Below are 22846 nucleotides of genomic sequence, written 5' to 3'. Positions count from 1 at the left end.
GTATATATATATAAACATTAATGCCTTCCTGTCATGTTCCACCCCTTGATTCAAATATTGAACAAAACAGTCAGTGAGGTTTTTTTAATTATAAAACATTTATTTTTGACAAACATTGAGACGATGTAAAAAAAGGATGAAATGATAAAAGTAATAAAGTTGTGTATACGCAAAATCAGGTATTTATACAATAACTACAATTTTAAAAAACAGAGGCCTTAAAATAGTCAACTCATTAGGCTGTAAAACATACAGAAATAATATTTAGGCCTTAAAAAAGCCAAGTACACTTCAAATGCCTTTAACTAAAGAATTCACACAAAATGCCCACAGTCACCTTTATTTTATGGGTCTGTCCTGGATCATTTTTGGTTTTGTGAACTATCACTTACTGTAAAAATCAGTGGAATAATTGGTTTGAAAAATGTGACGTTTAATATTCAGACTTTTTTAATGTTTGAGGAAACAAATAACCCAGAAAGTAGGTGAAAAACATTACAAAACCACAAACTTTGACAGAAACTTGAGTTTGTGTCTCTGTCCCTGACAGACTTATTAGGTGCGAACAGCATCTGGCTTGAGGAACAGCCGGCTGTGCCAGTAGTCTGGGTTGTCAAACGATGTGCTGCTGCCAGGCTCCCCCACGCCAGCGCACACCTTGATGTACTCCTCAATCAAAGCGCACCTGGCACCGCCCACCTCCTCGGGAGCAACCCTCTCCTTCGCTGGGAGGTTCTCGTATTCTGTGTGCCCCCACCCATCGGGCACTTCTCCTAATCCAGTCATCTCCTCGTACTCCTCCASCTCTCCTCCTCCAGCTGTCAGCACATCTGGTCCAGGCATACTGCTCAGACTCCCCTGCAGAGGGGTCGTTTCATCTGTGTTGTGATGATTTTCAGCCTCTTGCCCCTTTTGCTCTTCTCTCACCACTCCCACTACATCTTCTGTGTCCCACGTCTCTGCTGCAGATATCACAGACGTTTCACTCCAACTTCTTTGCAACTCTGGGTCGCCTCCCTCCGAAGAGTCAGAGCGCCGGATATCCATGTATTCATACCTGCCAATCCCTTGGCCTACCTCTGCTTGGTCATCCGTACCTTTGATCGCACCGGTGCAGACGCTGATAAGCTGATGTTTCTCGGCCAAGTCTCTTTGCTCTCCTGCAGCTCCTTCACGAGCCTCGTGATCAGCACAGATTGGAGTCTGTTGTGGGTTTTCTGTGAGTGACAAATCCATGAGAGTCGGAGAAGGTAGAGGTGTGACTTTATGACAAAATGCGATTAGTGTGTCGTCTCCTTGCAATAGCGGGGAGCATGTAGGAACGTTTGACTCTGTGTTCATAGTTTCATATTCCTGGGAGGGGGTTGACAGCATGAGTCTAAGATTATTCTTCTGGCTTGTGTTTCTTTTGCCAGATCGAGATATTCTGGAGGCTGTGAAGCATAATGACAGAAGCAAACATATTACATAAAGAAGACAAAACAATATGCTGCTGTGTTTTAATTGCATTTTACCTCTTTCGGGTGTTCCAGGTGACCCAGGCAGAACGTAGCCATAGTGATCCAACTCTTCCTCTTCCTCTGCCGTCCACACCTTGTACGAGGARGGACTCGAGGCTGTGGACAGCTTCCTGGGTCGGCTGCTGGCTGCACGGGGATGACTCTTCTCTGAGCCCAGCCTGCTCCGGTGAAGGCTTCTGGTTTGTAAGCCCTCCTCGCGCACCTCTGCTTCCCTGACACCCGCTCTGAACTCTGACCTCTCAGGCAGCGTCCGCACCGAGCTCAGACGAGACCTGCGAAACCACAGCTGAGGCAAAAAAGAAGAAGAAACAATTGAATCCAGTAGCTATTAGAATGGGTCAAACAATAGGAATCGTACTTATTTGCAGCACATATTTGCTGCACCTGGCGGATGCTATCCACGGGACTCGGAGTCATCGTCAGGTATCCGACCGGCCCAGTCTGAGATGTGCCGCTCTACAAATCAGAAAAACCACAACGTGTAACCCTGAAAGAGCAAGTCAGTCAACGTTTCAGACACTTTTGTACTACCCTGTATGAATTAATCCGTGAARGTGACAGACTCCAGGATGGAGAGTGCTGAAGAGGAGGTGTCGCCAAACCGTCATCTAGCCCCARCTCATCTGGGTCCTCCAAATCTGCATCCAGGAGTCCTCGTTCGGACTCTCTGCGATGGATTTCCCCGGGTACGGCATCGTCTCCTTCCTGCTACAGGTCAGCGGGGAAAAGCAAGGGTGTCAAAACGGGGGCCGAGAGACAAATCCACTGTGGATAAAACACAAAGCTGTAAAACAAGAGAGCACAGTGCTCTCACCTTGATAACAAGGTATCTCAGTGGGTCTCTTGCCATCCGGGTAAAGTCACTGGCCAGCTCTTTGAAGGTTGGCCTTATATTTTCATCAATCATCCAGCCTGATACAGCACATATAAAACAACATTACATATAGTCTAAATTAGGGCTGTCAAATGATTAAAACTTTTAATCTATGAATTCCAAGGTCGCTGTGAATTAATCACGATTAATCTTAAACAAATTTTTAAATGTTTAAATATTATTTATTTATTAAATAAATAAAATAAAATAAGCCATAAGAAGACAAAAATAAATAAAATTGTACATAATGTGTTACACATGGAGTTTTTTTATATTATTTATTTAACCTTTATTTATCCAGGTAAACTGTTTGAGAACCACTTCTCATTTACAAACATGACCTGGCATGCACTGAGTGCATTGCAATATACAAACCTACATATTCAGCCAGTGATTGTAAATTTTAATCGCGATTAAAATTATTAATCTATGCCCATGCAGCACTAAAATTAATCAGAGTTAACTCGATTAATTTCACAGCCTTAGTCTAAATATTTATTTGTCTCAGAAATGGATCGTTGCGATCAGAAGTGCAAAATCATCTTATGGTTCAGAAGTTTTTTTTCCTCACCCATTACTTGCTGGAGTATGCAGATATTTCATTTTCCTTTTGAGTTTATGAAATAAAAGTTTTTGTCTCACCCTGTATGTTGCGTATTATATTGGCATCACACCGTATCACATTGTTCATGGAGTCTTTATTTGTGAAGAAATGGTATGAATTTCACTTGCGTTGGAACAGGAGAAATGTTTTGACGTACATTTAACCATGACCATGTAAACGTCGATGGTGCAGATGTGGGGCTGTGAGAGACGTTCGCCCTTCTCCAGAACGCTCGGCACGTCCTGAGGCTGCACAGACACGTATGGCTCCGCCCCGAATGACATCATCTCCCACACCGTCACCCCTGTCCAAGACATTAGGTACCACTTTAAAACACTGCGCGCAAAAAAACAAGTAAATCAACGCACAGCTGAGAGGAAACACTAAACGCTCCTCTTACCGTAACTCCAAACATCACTTTGATGAGTGTATCTTCGGAACAAGATGCTTTCTAGTGCCATCCATTTTATAGGCGTCTGAATGAGAGCAAATGATACGGGTCAGGCAGTTTGATTGGATTACTGGAAACTTGTCATTTCAAGCAAGTCATAGCAACCTTTGTGTCTGAGTAGACATATTTCTTATCGTCTGGATAAAGGAGATCTGCCACACCGTAGTCCGAGATCTGGACCTGATAGTCGTTCTTCAGCAGAACGTTACGGGCAGCCAGATTCCTGTGGACTATGCAGTGTTCCTCCAGATAAAACATACCCTAAAATAAAAAAGGCACATAATCTTTAAATGTGTCAACAATTTTAGGAATAAAACTTATTTCCTGCTGTACACACCTTAGCAATCTGCACACACCAGTTGAGGAGGCGCTGAGGGTCGAGGTTGTTCTTGTGCTGTCTGATGTGCTCTAGTAAGGAACCATAAGAACTGAGCTGGGTCACCAGCTGCAGAGTCGTTCCAGGGCAGATTCCCAGCAACCTAACAATGTAGGGATGGTCCATGCTGCCCATGGACAACATATGCTGCAGAAAAGAAGACATGGGTTTGTAACATTGTTGTGTTTGACCTCTCTGTCTGCATGTTTGTTCTATAGACTCACATCAGTGATCTCAGTGAAGGTCTGTCGACCTGAGCTGTCTTGGATGGTCTTAATGGCCACGGGGATCTTCACTGTCTCTCCCTCTGGAGTCCAAAAGCCCTTAGACAAAAATTAGATTGTTTAAGAAAAGATGTGATAGGTCACAAATCAATGGAGAAACAATGAGAGAGAAACAATCTCTACCTTGTGCACTGTGCCAAAAACCCCAAAACCGAGGAGTTTGATCTTTTTCAGCTCGGAGGGCTTCAGAATACGAGCATGAACTTTGGTGCCTTTTTCTCCTGGACCCAGAGGCTCAAAGCTCTGTGAAAGACACAACAGTTGTTTTTACCCTTCGTCCCGGTAAACACGATTATCGTGACTCGTAAAGAGTTGGTCTCCGGCGCCTCACCTCTCCACTTTCCAGGTAGCGCCTCATGGCTCTCTTGTGACGGATGGCGAGGCCTCTGTGGTACAACACTCCCAGGAAAAACAACGCCAGGCAGATAATCAGTGCCGCCGGGACCCCTAACACTATACAGGTGATCTGACCACTGCAGGGGAAAGCACACGTGGTAGGAATGAAACGAGAGGTTCAAAGGTTGAGGGAAAAATGCAACCTGAAGAACCGTTTACGATGCATTGCAGTTCACGATCTAATGATGTTTGAAGAGACTTCATCCATGTTTAGCATCTTTTGTCAGAAGATTGAAGTGAAAATTAACTGCTTAGAGGTAAAGTTACAGACAGAATAGAAAGATGTGTTTCAATGACAAGAAACCCAAATTTAACATCATGAACTTGAAAATTAGCATGTTTGTCTTTAAAGTGGCCAAGTATTAAAGTAGACATATTCTCTTAAATCCTCCTTTTTCAAATATAAATCATTCAGATGGGGTCTATATAAAGTGGCACTGCAATGCTCTTTATTGTAACTCCACAAGCCCCTGTCGCTCCTATTCTGAGGTGTGTCTCAGATCACCTCGTTTTGACGCTGTCTCTTTAAATCTAAACAAGGTGCTTCACACCCCGCACCCCCACCTCCAACTGCCAGAGCAATCCATTCTAACTTGATAGAGGGCTTTACAACTATACAGCGACGGAGAAAGGTTTTATTAACAAATTAATTAAAAGATGTCAACAACTGAAGACTTGTCCATGTTGGAGCCAGAGTCTGACCCAAAGCCAGAGAAAAATGAAGACTATAAAGTTCTAGGTAAGTCCAGACCTTATTTGGCAATCCCATTGCAAATACTGTGACAGAATGGTCGAGAAAACGTCATAGAAAATAATAAAAAAAAAAACTGAACTGATTGAAAAATATGACCCAAACACCAGGATAAACTAAGTGAAACTTTTCTGCATTCCTAGAGAAACAACAACAAAAGGCATTTAACAGCTAAAAAAGTGGATTTAGCATTAAATTTCCCCTTAAAGTCAACATAGGAAATGTCACATCACAGTGTTGCATTATTTTTTTCACCAGCAGGGGGCAACAGTCACCTGCTGACTGTCATCCTCACCGCCTCCAAACAGTCATTTAACCCTGGGCCGAAGCATCTGAAACACAGAAAAGTGACTCTTAAAAGTTCTTCCGTCCAATAACTGCAACACTTTACCTGGAAATGTGTAGAAATACACAGGTGCACACTTCAAGCTGAGGCTCACCCCTGCGTGCAGTTGTGGTGACATGGCTCACAGTGACCCTCCTTGCTGGGATATTTGAAAATCAGTCCTTTCTGTCCATCATTCACTCCACTGGGACAGGAGGACATGCAGTAAGGACCGTCCTGAAGATTGGCACATGCTTTGCATTCATCTGCCCCCTCATAGGAGAAAGTGAGAAAGAAATGAGGCCAAGATTATGGGCTGTAATTGGATAGTTTGACGAGGAATGACAGAAAGTCAATACAAATTAGGTAAAAAATAGGTAATAAAAAGTAGCAAAATGAAATCACTATTTTTTGACAATTTATATTATTTTCTGTTCCGTTTTCTTTCAAACACATTCATGTTTTGACAAAAATATAGTAGGGGGTAAAGTAAGTTCTGGCATGGGGATGAAAAATAATGTCAAAGTTTTTTATTTAATCAAGATTTAAAAACTGGACATTTAAATGTGAAAAAAAAGATGGATAAACATGATTGAGATGGTAGACATTTGTGGCCAGAGACAAAAGAACAGCTAAATCAGACAGGATCTTAAAGGACCTAATTTCTTTGTTAATAAATCAAATGATTACCGGTCCTGTGCAGCTGACTTGTCTTCTTTGAGGTTTGCATTCTGGATGACAAGCAACACACTCTCCATCGGACCTCGCAAATTCCCTCGGAGCTCTGCAGGCACAAAATGCAAAAAAACTAAACAAAAGGGGAAAAAAACACAGTATCAGACACAAGAGCTTCACTACTGACCCAGATCCAAAGTTACAGCTATCCACACATGTGCCACCACGACTGTAGTTCCTGCAGGAGAGACACTGGTCGGGTCCAGGGCCCCAGCAACCTGAATCAGAGCACAACGGGTCGCACACTCGTCCCTCTGCAACTGTAAAGAAGACGACAGACAGGCATTGGCTGCGTGTTTTCTGTTTCGTATTTTCACATTCGATGTAAAAAACACCAAACACACCGCACTCCACCAGCTTCTTGTTGCTGCTGAGGATGTTGTCCTGAACCCTGCGACCTCGGAACAGCTGCGTCCAGTTGACAGTGTGGTGGTAACAGAGGTTGGCATTCTGACTGATGTACACGCTGCCGTCGCTGATTTCCTGGAGAGATCGCAGGCCGAGTGAGGTCAGAGCAGGGATGTGCATCACCATCAGAGAGAAGCGCCTTTTTGTTTCACGGATTGGAAGAGGAAGATACGGAGAGAAAAAAACATATATTTTCAGTGCAAAGCTTTGATTTAGGGTTAAAGTCTAAACTTTTATGGTTTAGTTTGGGTGCGATGTTAAAATAGGGATCTAACACACACACATTTCCATACCTTCCTACAGCTGTGAAGCATGGGGAGAGAAGAGAAAGATTAGAATGTGTGAACAAAATGCAGAGAGGATGTGTTTAGTGTTAGGAGATATTAACACAGAAGAACTTATAAAACTGAACAAACAGGTGTAAAGTGGGTCAAAACTTAATGATAATGTTAATGAAACCCGGTTTCCACACAGATTGATGTTAATTTATGCAGGAAATATCAAAATAAAGTGACAGGAGGTGCAGAACTTGTCACCTGCAACAACCTGTAAGATGTTTAAACACATTTATTTCACCAGGTTAGTTAGTAGTTAACCTTTGACGCGTCAGCCTTACTTGTAAAGCGACCTTCCTTGAATCGTAGTGAGGCTCGAAAAAACCGACAGGTCATTCAGCTCTTTGGGCCATGACTGGATGTTCAGAATATCTGAAAGTTTCACAAACACACATCGTATTTGTTTCAAATGAGCTGGTGTGTCCAGAAAGTACGAGTGGCATTATTACTAAAAAAAACAAAACGAAACATGAAACAGCTTCACTGAACCTGTTATCTCCCTCACGGTGCGGAACACGTCTAACTTTTTGGCATCGAGGGGTGGAATTCTTTTAAAGTCATCTCTGTAAGAAAAAAAAACAATAAAAACAACATAAGCTGTCTGACATTATGCTTGCAGATTCTCCACTTTGTCTGGACATATTACCCAAGGATCCCCGTGACCAGGAAGTGAAGGCTGCCTTGGATCTTCGTGCAGTTGATGAAGCTGTCGATGTTGCTGGAGTCCACGGTCTGTCTGTGCTCATCACCGGTTCCTTCGCACACTGCAGAGATGATCAGCACCCGTTATAATGATTCTTCACATACATATATTCTATAATCTAAGGATGAACTTGACTTTGTGTCCAACCTTTTGGGCAGAGTCCACTGCAGGTCTCACACTGCCTCTGGCCTTCTCTTTCTACCTCCGTCTTGTCCAGAGGACAGACACTCACACAGGAGCTGCCATCCACCACAAAATGAGCTATGGACAATAAAACGCCCCAAAATCACCATGGTTCAAAAATAAGTCATTTGCAAAACATTGCTATTTAATGATGAAATAATGCTTACGAGTTGAAAATCCTAATAAAAATCATGCTGATTATCAAAACAAACATCACTTACTGGGACACTGAGAAACACAGATGGATCCATATTGGTACTTGGCATTTGGATTGGTCTCCATTTGAAATGTCTGCTTGTTATAGATGAGTGTTTGGGGACATTGAGGAACACAGGCTCCGGAGTCATTGAAATGGCGACATGCCTTTACAGGAACACACAAACAGGCAAGTACAGCTGAAACTCATCAGACTGAAGAAGTCTCTTGGAGGAGAGATGAAACGTTTCACTAAAGAAGAACCCATCCAGAGGACCTACTTGTTGTTTTCTTTTTCACATTGGTAATATTCTTAGAGATTTTAACTTCTACCAAAGGAATTTGTGGTAAAATACTTGTACTTTTACTCAAGTCTCACTTTGAGGTACTTACAGAACAGCACAAAAAAGTAAGGAAATTTGTGTTTGGTAGATAATTTCTTTGTTGTAACAATGCTTTGCGGCAAAAATCTTATATCGGACACCTGCTCAAAACAAGAGTCAATAACAAGATAAGATTTGACCAATTTTTCATGTGTGCAACCCACATACTCAGCTCTACTGCTCATCCCACAAATGCATGTTCCTTACAAATGTGGCACCACTTAAAAGAGAAATTAACAGACTTTCCAACGGTATAAGATTTGTTGCCAAGACACATTACAAAATAAAAGAATCTACCAAATACACATTTCCTTACTTTTTGTGCTGTTCTGTAAGTACCTCAAAGTGAGACTTGAGTAAAAGTACAAGTATTTTACCACAAATTCCTTTGGTAGAAGTTAAAATCTCTAAGAATATTACCAATGTGAAAAAGAAAACAATAAGTAGGTCCTCTGGATGGGTTCTTCTTTAGTGAAACGTTTCATCTCTCCTCCAAGAGACTTCTTCAGTCTGATAAGTTTCAGGTGAACTCAGCCTTATAAGCACTGCCTCCACATGGACAAACAGGTTAGTCACATGCAAAAGAGGGCCATCGACTAACAATAGGCTTGATTAGCTCTATTTAGTCACATGCAAAAGAGGCAAAATTTAAAATACCCAACACAAAAAGGGAAATAGAGACAAAAACAAGGGGACGTCGAGCCCCACTTGAACTCACTACATACACATAACACCACACCAAATAACCACAGCTGAAGCATCCAAACCAATAAGTCAGGTGATGGGGCACATGACCCTCTATGAACAATAGAGCTAATCAAGCCTATTGTTAGGCGATGGCCCTCTCTTGCATGTGACTAACCTGTTTGTCCATGTGGAGGCAGTGCTTATAAGGCTGAGTTCACCTGAAACTCATCAGACTGAAGAAGTCTCTTGGAGGAGAGACGAAACGTTTCACTAAAAGAAGAACCCATCCAGAGGACCTACTTATTTTTTCTTTTTGATTTTATTTTACCTGGTTTACTGAGATGCATCAGGATATTACCAATATGGTGTCAGAATGGTATATGTTTATACTTCTCATCCAACAACAATTAAATTCACTCTATCCGGGAGGTGCGATTTATCTGGACAGGTTTTTATGTTTTTTCTAACATTAACAATTCATAGTTAAATAGGAAAAATCAAACGGTTGTAATGAAGTAACTAAGTATTTTTATTTTGTTACTTCACAACTATTTGCCTAAACTCAAAGACCACAGACCACAAGGATCCACTTACAAAGCAGTCCCCATCCAGAGGGCCCTTGCATCCCGCTGCACACTCTGTGTGACAGCAGTCCCTGGGGCTCGTCCCAAAGCAGCGTCCATTACACTGTGCAGCACACACCATCTTAGTCACTGAGAGAACAAACGAGAGGACGGGTTAAACAGAGGTCACAACTTGATGCTTGTCTTTCTGTGCGTTCATCACTCTGTCTCAGCTCATTTCTTCATGCACTCACAGATCTGACACTGGTCCTTATTTGGCCCCCAGCAGTAATCTCCACAAGACTTGTGGCATGGACCTGAAAGAGAGGGGGAGAACGAAATAGAAAGAGAAGACAATTCAGAGAGACGAAAAAAAGAGATTTGAGGATGGTTGTGACGTAGGACTGTCCAAGCAGAGACCTCTCTCCCCGTTCTGCTGGATGTCAATAGGAGCGCTGTTGTCCCGTACGATATCCTGCCAGAAAATCCATGGGCCATAACTCAGGTATTTGTTATTAATAATCTGCACTCCTCCATCCAGAATCTCTGTGATGAAGAAGAAAAAAAGAAGGTAACATAAATCAGAACAGCACACATACAGCTGGGAGTTCAGTCTTTCAACTAATATTATTATTAGTTCAAATTTTCAGTTAAGTTGGGCTTGAGTGTGGATATGGTGATTAATGGTAAAGCCTCGAATATCAGAAAATATCTCTTCTCAGACTTCCATTTCCATTTCTGTGATATATCATGTCCCATTAACCTGTCAGATTTGCCAGCCCTAGCTGCCGAAGGCCGTTGGAGCCATCCTTGGGGTAGTTGAAGAAAACAGAGAGCGCAAAGCGTCGTTCATACAGGCTGTTCCCTCTGATGACCCGCAGCTGTCCCAAGGGAATCTCCTGGAAGTGGTTCATCGCGATGAGGACATAACCAGTCACTTCTCTGATTGTCTGACGGGAAGAAGAAGAAGAAAGAAGAAGAAGAAGAAGAAGAAGAAGACATAAAACTAAAGGCGGTTTTACTTGATCTGATTTACAGCGGGGGTGGAATAACGTGCTGAACACATCAATGTTTTCTTAGTAAAGATATTTTCTAATGGGGCCATTGACATAAAATTTACACCAGATGTTGGTACAAGACCAAGTAATCCACACATGCAAAGAAATAAAAACAAATACATCCATAAATTATGTGTAATAAAGTGAAAAGTCATGGGGAATATACTGAACGCATGAAGAAAAGGAGATGCAAAAATGTCACGGAAAGCCAAGTAACCAGCTGAATTTCTGCCTCCAAAACGTATTCCTGTTAAATACTCAAGTCGAAGTATAGATACTAGTGTTTAAAGACTTCTGTTGAAGAAAAAGTATCAACTTGAGCTTTTTGCTCAATCAGAAGTGTAAAAGTACTGATTTTAAAGTATAAAAGTAAAAGTAATATAAGGAAAATTAGGACAAACACTTTGTTTGGCATCTCAGTGGGGGTCTATAGTGCACAAATTCACCTCTAAAATGAAAAGGCTACCTGTTACAGCAGCACATGTAACTCTGCCATTTTCATACTTCTGATATGTCTTGCTGGAAAGTGACAAATTCAATTCACTCTATCTGGGAGGTACCATATACATGGATAGATTTATTTTTGAATAAAGACAAGCTGAAATGAAAGAAATGAAATACTCCTTATATTTTTTAATGTAAGGAGTAGAAGTAAACAGATGGCTGAACAAGAAGGACTCCAGTGAAGTATAAATAACCAAACCTTCTATTTAAGTAAGATAAAGTATTCATACTTTTTACATGACAGCTTTGTCTACCTCCTAACAGGCCCTATGTGATGGCCTACATTATAAACCATTTTTCATTATTAGCACAATAAACTTCTCTCAAGACCTTTAAAACCTTATTGTTGCAAAACATATTTGGTTAGAGATATTTTAAGGACCACTCATGGGGCTTTAAGAAGAACCTAGAATTAGCAGCTACACATACATAATGTTGTTTCAAAGAAAACAATAAGTAATGCACTGAACCACCATGGCCTCTGCATGTTCACTGAATAAGACTTCAATACTGAAGAAAAGATGGTTTAAACTTGCTTAAAGTTTGCTTCCAAACAAATTGAGAGATTATAATCTGGTGAGGTGAGCCCATGGATGTAGTTGCACCTCACCCTCAAAACACCAATAGTGAAGTATGAAGGTGGGAACATCATGGTGTGGGACTGCTTTCATTATGCGGGACTCACAGACTTAATTCAGTTGAAAGAAGACTGTCTGTAATCTGCTGCCATCTACCAGGATGCAGAAGATGGATGTTTCAGCAAGACAAAGATCCCAAACGGGCATTATTATTATTATTATTATTATTTTTAGAAGTGTTAAGTAAATTGTATTATCATTGTTTTTATGTTACTCTGTTGTGGTGGATATAGCAGTAAATGAGAGTCTCAAGAGATTTTCCTGAATAAATAAAGGATAAAAAAAAGAAAAGAAAAAGGCAGCCAAGGGAACACAAATGGCTTTTAGAGAGAAATAAAATAAAGCTGGTGGAGTGGTCCAGTCTTAATCAATGGGCTTGATTTGTTACTCACGTCTGGTGTAGATTCTCTGTCAGCAGACACATTAATATTTTTATTGAATTAAAAAAACACTGATGTGTTCAACGCTTCTTTCCCCCCAGTGCATTTTTGAGGTTCGATCCATCATRCTGGACAAGCTGAAGGAGTCTGATTACCTTGAGGAAGGAGAAGTCCCAGTTACTCTCAATCTGAGTGATCTCCAGGTTTCCCATGATGATCTCACAGCTGTCATACCGGTCCTTAATCAGATTGTACTGATTCTCCTGAGAGCCGGTGGAGCTCAGGCCGTTCTGGGTACCAGGACACACTGCGGACACACGAGGAAGAAGGCAAAACAAAACAAAARTTTCTTTCAAATCTCAGTGAGCTGCAGTATTAAGAATTTGATTAATGAATGCAAATCGATGTATGTAATGACGAAAATGCAAATGAAGCTGCAGAAGTGGCGAGCATGAGTCCCGTGGGTTGGGTTGTTTCTGTCTTATTTATTGCGTCTCTCTGCACATTTCGTTTCGAGGCAAACGGACTGCCTGCAAACCCGGGGCGCACGGAGCAGCTCAGGCCCAAGGGGCGGCGAAGAGGAGGCCAAAGGGTCGAGGCAGAAGGCTCGCTCGCAGACAACGTGCCTCATTGTGACAAAAGCTCTAAATGTGGACAGTGTGTTGCAAGCAGAGCGTAGAACCATGCAGCGGCAGACAGAGCTTCTCTGTGTGCGTGCACGTCTGTGAGGAAAGTGTCGCTGAGATCATACTGAGAGACAATGGGTCGTGTGTGAGCACGGCGAGCRAGTGCAGAAAATATCGTGAACAGACGGAGACGTGCACGTCAGCTCCCGGTGAGAAACAACAACCTGTGGCACCGGTTAAAGACGGAGCACCTGCAGCAGAGCTCGAGCTCATGCAAACAGAGTTGGAGCTTCCAGTGGAGGAGCGGTAGAATTTATCTATTATAATGAAAAACACAAATAACCAAACTTCACAAGAAACAAACTGAAGAGCAACGGATAAATGAGCTGTTTAGTTGTTAGTTTTAGTGGAATTTTATGACCTTGTTTCCTTCAGTTTAGCATTTTRGAGTTTTAAAGGAGACTTAAAGCTTTTAAATCTTTCTTTTTCACATTTAAATCCTTCATTTGGGGTGTATTCAACCGCGATCCTGTCTCTGAATTCCTCCTTGTTGTAACTCCACAAGCCCCTCTTTCGCCCCTTGAGGTGTGTCTCAGATCAACTCGTTTTGATGCTGTTCCTTTAAATTCAAATAAGGCGCTTCACACCCCGCCCCCTCCAGCTTCCAGAGCAGTTTTTTCTAGTTTGAGAGAGGGGCTTACGAATATATAGTCACAGAAATATTTTACTTACAAATGAATTAAAAAATGTCAACAACAGAACACTCATCCATCCAGCCTTACTTGGAGACAGAGCAGAAAGAAGACGACCAAATGTCAGTTCCGTTGCACATACTGAGATGTAATAGTTCAGAAAAAGTCATGGAAAATGGAGAAAACTGAACTGGTGAAAAATAAAATTAAACTTCCCACTCCTAGAGATTTCAAGTACACAACAAAATGTATTTAACGACTAAAAAAGTGGATTTTGCATGATATGTCCCCTTTAATAAAAAGCCCACCCTGTGCAAGTTTAGAGATGTCATTTAAGAATGTAATATAACCTCGTCTGTGGTTACAGATGTTTATGTACACTGTCCATTAATGAGGCTACTTATTACAGTGTATTGTGAACTTTTTGTGTAATGGGAACATTCTGACATAAATGGGGCACCAAGTGTTTTTGTTACATTGACTTGAGTGGAATTTTATTGACCTATTAAAGAACTTTATGCGATATCGTGGAACAATAAAAAAAGCTTTCAAGAACCAAAGCAGGGTGTTTGAGTTGACTTGGTGAAACTGAGGGTTATGGGTTTACATTCTTTTGAATAAAAAAAACAACTACAATGCATTTCTGTTTACTTAAATTGCTTTAACYTATCACAAGTTGCTCAGGAATAAACACTGGATGAAGTCAAGCATTTATGAAGTWTAGCGAAGTTGATGGAAACAAGGTTTTTCGTAATAAAATGAACAAAAAWTTTTACTGACCTTCGTGTGTTTGAGACCATGCTGTTTGGATCCAGAACCACAAAATCACACAAAACAATCTGATTCTCAGCTGGTCCATGGTGATGTCCAGGGCGCTCACAGAGATTTCAGCATTTCAGTGAAGCAAACCTCCAAACAGCTCTAAAGACAATAATTACAGGGAGGAAAAAGGTCAAACATCATAAATGCAAAACAACAAGGGAATGCAGCTTCTTGTTGTGCTCCAGTTAACCCGATTAAATCAATTGCAAGAGAGAAAACTGGGCAGAAATTGTAATCCTGGGATTTCCCGCCCCGAGAGAGGCATCTTATTGGCCCACCGCCAGAATTATTCACCAACCAGAGGTCTGTCCATCCTTTTGTCCCCATCCACCTTCAAGCTGCAGCTTCAGTCCTCCAATTAAAAAACATATATCCAGAAATGTACGTAATATCAAGTAATTAAAGTTACAAATTGCTAATGCGTGCATGCAAAAAGGCAGAGCTGATAAAAATCAGTGGAAGGCATCTCCCAGCAAAACATGTTGCTCAGCAGTGTGCTTGGTCTGCATGCTGTCTGCCTCTTTGTGTGCAGTTATTTTGGTCCAGCTGCTGCATGTAGACGCAGTGTTGTGCTCTCAGCCTGAGTGGTCTCAGTGTTCTCCCTGTAAAAAGCAGTATTGTCCCCCGCAGCCCCGTCAACTGGTTAATCACCTCTTTGATGCGTATGGAGCAGCCAGTCACAAGGGCCACATTGTCAGTGACTTCTGAACCCAAAACAAGAAGATGCTTAATTTTTTTTTGGGAGGGGGGAATGTTTTTTTCTTTTTTAATTCCTGAACACTGAGTTGTGAGTGAGATGTAGGGGGACTAATAGTGACTAATAGATGGATATCAGTAAGTGCTTTTGATGGACGAGCCATTAGATCTTATTTTGGAYAGTTAGAAGGAAGATGACTGAAACAGATCACAGTTTGAGTAAAATTTGAAGGTTTGGAGTAAAAGTGAAACTAAACTTTCATTTTTTATTTTTAACGTTGTTGTATAAAAAGTCATAAAATGCTGAAAAGTGTATTGAAATGTGCAGTTTTTCAGTGGTTTAGGATCATTTCACCTGTTATCTGTCCAGCAGGAGGAGACAGAGTCTGACAGTTCAGCATCTCATCCGTGCAATTTTTTTAAAATCTGTTTTGTATTTATTGTTTGTGCTCAAACTTCTAATCTTCTTTAATAAAATAATCAACCATCATCCGACTGACAGCAGACTTTGAACGTTGTGGCTCAACAACCTTTGGGCAGACACATACTGACCTGCATCAATTTATTTATCTGATGTGACGAGCCAAAAAGCTCAAGTTTAGTCTCATCAGTCCCAGAATCACTGAGGTTAGTCAACATGTGTTTTTGACAAACACCTTTCTGACTGTTTGTGTTTATCTGTCAGTCGTGGAACCTCCCAGGTCTTCTTCCATGGGACTCGTCACGATTTGATGCTGCAGAAAGTCACAAACCTTGACTCATTTTTTTACCATTGGTACTCGCCGTCTGATCAACATGGGGTTGCATTTCCTCTTGAATCCATGTCCTGGGTGATTTGCTTCAGTCCCATGAACCTAATACTTTTCAGTAATATTGTTAGTGTTGTGGTCAGAGGACCAAGAAGCTCCTGGGGCAGCTCTTTGCTCCATGTTCAGTGTGGTGCACACAGTCCTGTGGTCTGTTTGTTAAATGATGTCTGGTAAAAAAGCTTAATGGTAGCTGTGATACTAACTAAAGTCAAACTTTTATTTGAAACATGACCATGATACAAGGAATAGTCTCACCAACGATACTAAAAAATCTCTGCTAACAAACTACTTTTCACATTTTACTTATTTGCTTTACCAAAACATGCAGACCTGCATTGTTTCAATGAGCTGTAAAGTTCCATCAGTTATCAAGTTTCTGTATATATAAACATGACTYCCGGTAGTTTTGTTAAACTTGTGATGCTTCCTTGTTTTGTTAGCAGAGTTTGACCTTTTAAGTGACCTTCGCAGTGTCCACCTCCATGTCAGTCCTGGTGGCCCTGTCCTGTCCTGTCCAGAGGCCAAACTGTGAGAAGTGCCTGCAGCGGCCTTGTTTTTTTCTTCTTCCAGTTTCCACTCTCTTCAGAGATTGATGAATTGATTGTGTGGCTGCTGCCAGTGTGTCTGTGCCCCGGGCGAAGGTGTCCCGGTTACGGGTGGGAATCCCAGCTATGGCACCCACCCTGGGGTTGCTATTGTAGCCGACCTGCAGGGGGCCCTGGGGGGCTGTTGGCCCCGGGAGCAGCTCCGACTTACATACTGCTGTCACACCCTTGGAGACACAGCGGCACTCCTCCTACGAGCCCCTCTGATCAGCTCAGACTAAATGACTTTCTCTGGGGAGCTGCAAGTCCGCAGGGAGACTTCTCCTGCTGCCAGCAACTCCGAAACGGGTAAAAGTATCTTCCTACCTGTCTGAGATGTCCACCGTATCTGCCTTAATATTTTAATAAACATTTTACTTCAGCTCAGATCAGTCATAAGATTGAAAGCAAAGCAWGTGTCAAACTCAAGGCTCACTGGCCAAATCAGGCCCTGGTTAACATTTTATCTGGTCCCAAAAGTAATATTTTGAAAGTAGGCTAAAATCATTTCATTGTTTCTCTTTTTGTCACTGTACTTAGTGAAATCTTTTCTTAACAGTGGTTGACTTTTATTCTGCYTTTTCTTCTATTTTTAAAGTAAAATAATTAGTTTTTCATTGTTTTTTTTTAAACTGCTTTGCTGGATTGAGATAAAATGTATCTCTAAGGAAAAGTCAATGCAATAGTTCATAGTAGAATGTAAGACATAAGAAATAAAGGCTACTTATGTGCATTTATTTTTTATTAGGGTATGTCTATCCTACGTACCATATACTGTACTTTGGAAAAGGAAATTTATATTTCTAGAAGAATAATTTGTTAGATAACATTTAAAATCAATATTTTATTCTATAAATARGGACAGAGATTAGTCCTTGGCTTTGGACCAAGATTTGAGTTTGGGCCCTCTTGTGTACCTGGGTTTGAAACCCCTCCTCTAACGGGATAATTTAAATCTTTCAAAAGTGGGGCTATTGTGGAAAGGCTATGAAGAATGAATATCTTACCTGTAGTAAGAACTGTGGTCCTTTTTACTGGGTTCAAGAAACAATACTTTCCTTTTTTTGAATGTGGAGCCCTTGAAAGTGTCTTGGCCACCCCTTGCACAAACGCCTTGCTCCACCACTGCATCCGTTTTGCATCTTTAGATGTTGATCTGTCAGTAAGTGATGAGTATAATTAATTTAAAACAGGTGCAAATGAAAACTGATCAAAGCGGTGAAAAGAAGAAGCTCAAACCAAAAATGAAACAAGTACAAAAAAAATCAAATTTGTTTTGGTTTTTTATTGATCACTGAAACGCCAGGAATCATCAAACCATTCAACACTATTTTTTACACCATTTCATGTTTATCCCTTTCATAGTTTTTACATATTCTACTATATTTTTCACTGAATGCAAATAATTCTACTTTTTTTTTTTTTTGGAAACGTGTTAGTGGGAATGTTGTGGAGTCTTGTTTGCCTCTTAACAGCTAAAAAAAAAGAAATAAAAACTTAGATGTTTAGCCACGACATTGCCACAGATCATATACAGTATGAGTGAAATACTTTGAATGCTGGACATTCCTACCTGTTGTCAACGATGAAATAAATAACCACAGTAAAAAAAAGGAAACAATGTTCACACCGAACCGAACATGATAGAGAACACGTCACACTCTCACGCACAAGCTGCTGCCAGATATCTGCCAACACACTGACCCCCACTATCTACAGGTGTAAGAACAGCACTGCCAGTTTAACACCACACAAAACTCCTCTGGCTACAGAGGAAACATACAGTATATACATTTTCAGCTGACATACAAAAGCATGCTTATTTGCATATTAGAAGGTTGTTTGGTAAACTTTACACAAAATCCATGACGGTTATTAGTACAGCATTGATCCAACCAGCAGCAATAATTTTGACTAACAAATATAGTCTGAGGAAACAGGCTATTAAAGTATAATTCACTTTTATTACACATCTTATACAGTATTAACATGCCTCATGTCGCAGTATTACTATCATCCTCATCCTGTTGTGTGACAACCCCAAGAAAACGCCACATCTAGTTAGTGAAATAAAATTAAACAAAATGGAACAAAAAACAAAATACGAGACGGAGACAATACTGCGTAACCTGACACACACATACACACACACAGGTTGGGTTAAAGTAAGCAGCACGTGACAGGGTGATCGGGTTGATGAACACACGGCAGCACAAAACCTGGTTTTAAAAAAAAAGAAATCAAACATTCAGAAACGGCGTCAGTTCGAATAACGCCAACTACATGCCGCGCTGCGAAACTCGCCGCGGCCGAGTGGCGGCAATTTCTCTAAGCCACAGAGCTGGTACAGACGGAGCGTCTGCTCTGTCATCAGTGTCGCTTCAGAAATCACATCCTGCCAATCGCTTTTTAACCCTCGCTGAGCCAGGCGAGAAAAAAAAACATTATTTACAGCAGCGGCCTTTTATAAGCCCAACACTGGGATTATCTCKATGCAGACTGGGAAGCAGTAATTTACACTTTGTTTTTTTTTTTTTTACTTTCCTTTTCCTCTTTTTTTAAAAATGTAATCAGCTGCCTTCACAGTAAAATGCACATTGCAAAGGAGAAATCATACGATGCACTTCTAGAGCATAAATCAATCAATAAATAGGTAAATATCGACAAGAACGGTTAGTAACATGAACTATTTGTGTCTCTTAAAAATAAATAAGTTAAACAGAATCAAATCTGGACTAAAATAATATTTTGAAGAGCGTAATTCTGTGGCAGTAAAAATAACTTTGGACATTAAAATATAATGTTAAGCTTTGCGAAGCCTTTAGAAGCATACTGCATTGAAATTGTGATATTCTAATATTTGACATTCTTTTATAATTTACACAGAGTTTACTGATTCTAAGGGAGGGAAGGCTGACCGGTCGTCAAATAGTCGTCACACTTTCACGTTAAATGTCGTAATGGAGATCACAGACCGTAAAGAAGGGGAAATGCCTAGAGCTCTACACACTAATGCCAGAATTTATGTTTTCAGTTTAAAAAGTGGAAAATGTTGCAGTCAAGTCTATTTGTAAATGATGGAAAACACTACACATCAAAAATATGCAAATGAATCAAAYTATGGAAATAAAAAAATTGATATTTACGGGGGAGAAAACCACTGAGAGTCACACGCCCTCTGGAGCTTTTTTCAGCCTTTCCTCTCTARGRAAACACAACAGACCCACTGTAACCACCACCTGGAGCTGGCACCCAGGCTCCTCCCCTCGTCTCTGACCGCCCTCCGCCCTCCTCGCTTCACTTTTTGTTCTTCAGCTGATTGGCCAGCCAGTCCAGGCCCTCGTAGAGGCCGTCCCCGCTGGTGGCGCAGGTGGCCTGGATGTACCAGTTGCGGTGGCGTAAGGAYTGCAGGCCCAGCTTGTCTGTGATCTCGGCGGCGTTCATGGCGTTGGGCAGGTCCTGAGCAAAACGGTAAAGAGTCAGTTGAGAAAAACAAACGGGAAAAAAAAAAGCCTCCGCTGCTAGGAGCCGCACCTGTTTGTTGGCGAAGACGAGGAGAACGGCGTCCCGCAGCTCGTCCTCAGCCAGCATCCTCATCAGTTCCTCGCGGGCTTCGTTGACTCGCTCCCGGTCGTTGCTGTCCACCACAAAGATCAAACCTGCAGCAGGAAAACCAGGTTAAACATCATCGCCCTCCACCAAAGGTGACGGCAGAGCGATAATGGTTCTGCTTMGGAATCYGTCTGATTCAAGATGGCCGGCTACCGCACAACAATCTTCGCAAACACAGAAATGACTGCAACTCCGAAAACTATCACAAACTGCTGGAAAAATCCCTGTGTGCCTGTTAGCAAAATATCTTTTGAATAAAAAGAGGAATTGTCATGAAACTCTCAGAGAATAAAGGTGTACATCTACAATTGATCACCTTTTGGAGTAAACCAAATTTAAAATGGTCGACTACAGCAAATCTACCTCAACCTTTCCAAAACAAAAGATACTGAGCTAAAATTAGCCGTGGAAGTAGCTGATAGTCATTCCCAACACACACTTTAAGCGCTAACAGATAATCCAAAATAGCACAAATGATCACGAGAACGTTATTTCCAAGGTTTAACCAAATGTCATCTTGTCTCAACGTAAGACAAACTTAGTTTAAAACCTCTGCATGAAAGGCGACAGGTGATATGCATTTCTTCAAGAAATCCCAGGCCTTTAATTAATAAAGATTTCTGTGCGACTGTGAGACTCATCTGAAAASAGACTGTACGAAAGTGAGCTCATCTGAAGCGTGAGTCAGACAAACCCTCAGGTGTTGGGGGCGAGCGTGCACGGCAGCTTGTTCAGCCGAACTGAAAGAGCCTCGTCAACAGCGAAGTGGACGACGGCTACGTCAACGTGATGAGCTCACCTTGTGTGTTCTGGAAGTAGTGTCTCCACAGGGGACGGATCTTGTCCTGGCCGCCCACGTCCCACACAGTGAAGCTGATGTTTTTGTATTCCACCGTCTCCACATTAAACCCTGAACAGAAAGATTAAAATGGATAATGAACGGTATGTTTACATAGATCTCCTTATTTTACCCCCCCGCCCCTACAGACCAATTGTGGGGATGGTGGTGACGATCTCTCCCAGCTTCAGCTTGTAAAGGATGGTGGTCTTCCCGGCAGCGTCCAGCCCTACCATGAGAATCCTCATTTCTTTTTTGCCTATCAGGCTCTTCAGCAGGTTCCCAAAGATGTTTCCCATGACGACCGGCGGCTCTTATCTCGACTGCAACAGAACCGAGACACGGACAAACTCAGCAACAAAGAAGAGTTAAACTCACACTCAAAGCAACGCATTAAAACGGCGTGGTGAAACGGACTAAATTCACCTCAGAGGAAAGTCAGTGAGAACACCCTTACCACTTTAACGAGAGCCGACCGGACTCTGTTTCTGGACTCCACTACTTTACACTGTGACATGGAGAACAACAACCACACCGAGTCTATGTTATATGGATCGGCTTTCAGAGTGCAGATCAACTACCTGTTCAGGTGTTTGACAGCGACCGAAGCAACAAAAATGTAACTACATTTTTACCTATGAGCAAAGTGACAGTATGTGTGGTGCACAGTCTCTCTGTGGCCCTTCAGGCCATCTCTCTTTCTGCAAACACATTTCACCTGAGCTGCAGCTGCTGTAAACAGGATGCTCAGACGAGCAAAAGCTGCACATGAAGCARATCTTGAAAACATTTTTTTTCTTTTACCAATCTAGAGCTCATAACTAATGTTGTCACAGATCATACATGTATTTGTATGAAGCACAGAGCGGCAGGAGCTGTTAGCACAGCCTGTTACAGCTGCAGAGGCTCCACATACAGCTGTCATAATGCGAGGAGAAGGCGAGGGGATGCTGCAGTGCAAGCAGCCGGTGGCTCCTGTCACGTTTCTTCAAGCCGAATCATTATCCGAGCCCACAAATTACTACTGCTCATTTTCCTGCTCTTTAAAATGAAACGAGTAAATCTCCAGGTCAAAATTTCTGTGGCATATTAATGATACCCYAGTACAGTCACGACAAAAAACGCACCAGTCCGGCCTCTAATGTCGTCGATAAACGGCCGCTCTTTAGCTTAAAATTAAGTTGAAAGCGTTTAAATACCGACAAACATGCGGTCAGCTGTAATACAACTCTACGTTTTTCGGTCATTTCCCCACATTTGCACCTCATTCGCACTCACCCCGTTAACTGCAGGCAGCACACCAGCTGAATTCAGCAGGCAAAGGACTGGATGCTGACCTCGCGAGAACTCGCGACTTTCCAACAGGAAGTTCTCGCGATACTTGGGGGATGCTGAACCACCTCTGTCATCCCCAAATATGTCAAAAACTAGAAGGTAAGTTTTTAAAGCAAGAGAGGACTCCTGGTCTTCACATTGTCTTCTTGGAACACAAGAAATTTATTCAAGAAAATATTTATATATATTTAATTAAATATCAATTAAATCAGAGGAGACTGCTGTGAGTGTTTCCAATTTCATCACTTATTTAAAACAACGATTTTTATATAAAAATGTGTTTCATACTGTATGGTCAAATACGGTAAGAAACACAAATACAAATACAGTCTTGACAATAGTATCTAACTAAAAATGTGCTAATTTGCCTTCAGTTTATGAAATTAACAAGACTCAAAATTGTTTGATTTACCAATTCATTAAAAAGTTTTCCACATTTTATAAGATAGATAGATAGATAGATAGATAGATAGATAGAT

The 22846-nt window shown here is 41.5% G+C and overlaps 2 protein-coding genes across 4 annotated transcripts; both read right to left on the bottom strand.

Moving 5' to 3' along the window:
• Window positions 1–412: 412 nt before the first annotated feature.
• Window positions 413–15014, bottom strand: erbb3b (erb-b2 receptor tyrosine kinase 3b). 3 transcript variants are annotated; one of them, XM_014033577.1, is made up of 29 exons: window positions 14792–15004; window positions 14452–14592; window positions 12509–12660; window positions 10537–10723; window positions 10194–10319; window positions 10028–10090; window positions 9805–9923; window positions 8167–8308; window positions 7910–8023; window positions 7706–7823; window positions 7549–7622; window positions 7341–7431; window positions 6661–6863; window positions 6444–6576; window positions 6272–6365; window positions 5697–5854; window positions 5532–5588; window positions 4441–4582; window positions 4233–4352; window positions 4050–4148; window positions 3787–3972; window positions 3555–3710; window positions 3399–3474; window positions 3156–3302; window positions 2335–2432; window positions 2052–2228; window positions 1905–1976; window positions 1515–1806; window positions 413–1433 (listed from the first exon to the last, which is right to left on the bottom strand). In XM_014033577.1, exons 2-29 carry the CDS (start codon window positions 14528–14530, stop codon window positions 556–558), a joined length of 4353 nt encoding a protein of 1450 aa, XP_013889031.1. In that variant the 5' UTR covers window positions 14531–14592; window positions 14792–15004; the 3' UTR covers window positions 413–555. The 3 variants fall into 3 exon arrangements, with proteins under 3 accessions (XP_013889031.1, XP_013889032.1, XP_013889033.1); XM_014033578.1 differs by having other exon boundaries at window positions 2052–2225; XM_014033579.1 differs by lacking the exon at window positions 413–1433 and having other exon boundaries at window positions 1684–1806; window positions 1879–1976; window positions 14792–15014.
• A 2833-nt stretch (window positions 15015–17847) lies between these two features.
• On the bottom strand, window positions 17848–22372 carry LOC106536337 (ADP-ribosylation factor 3). Its single transcript, XM_014033586.1, has 5 exons — window positions 22311–22372; window positions 21184–21355; window positions 20994–21104; window positions 20117–20241; window positions 17848–20041 (listed from the first exon to the last, which is right to left on the bottom strand). The coding sequence occupies exons 2-5, from the start codon at window positions 21329–21331 to the stop codon at window positions 19880–19882; spliced, it is 546 nt and encodes a 181-aa protein (XP_013889040.1). The 5' UTR covers window positions 21332–21355; window positions 22311–22372; the 3' UTR covers window positions 17848–19879.
• Between the last annotated feature and the right edge of the window lie 474 nt (window positions 22373–22846).

The sequence above is a fragment of the Austrofundulus limnaeus genome, unplaced genomic scaffold (assembly GCF_001266775.1).
Source record: "Austrofundulus limnaeus strain Quisiro unplaced genomic scaffold, Austrofundulus_limnaeus-1.0 Scaffold1777, whole genome shotgun sequence".
In the NCBI taxonomy this organism is placed as follows: Eukaryota; Metazoa; Chordata; class Actinopteri; order Cyprinodontiformes; family Rivulidae; genus Austrofundulus; species Austrofundulus limnaeus.
Note: the sequence above shows the minus strand (reverse complement) of the source record. Positions and strands in the feature narration are given on the sequence as shown.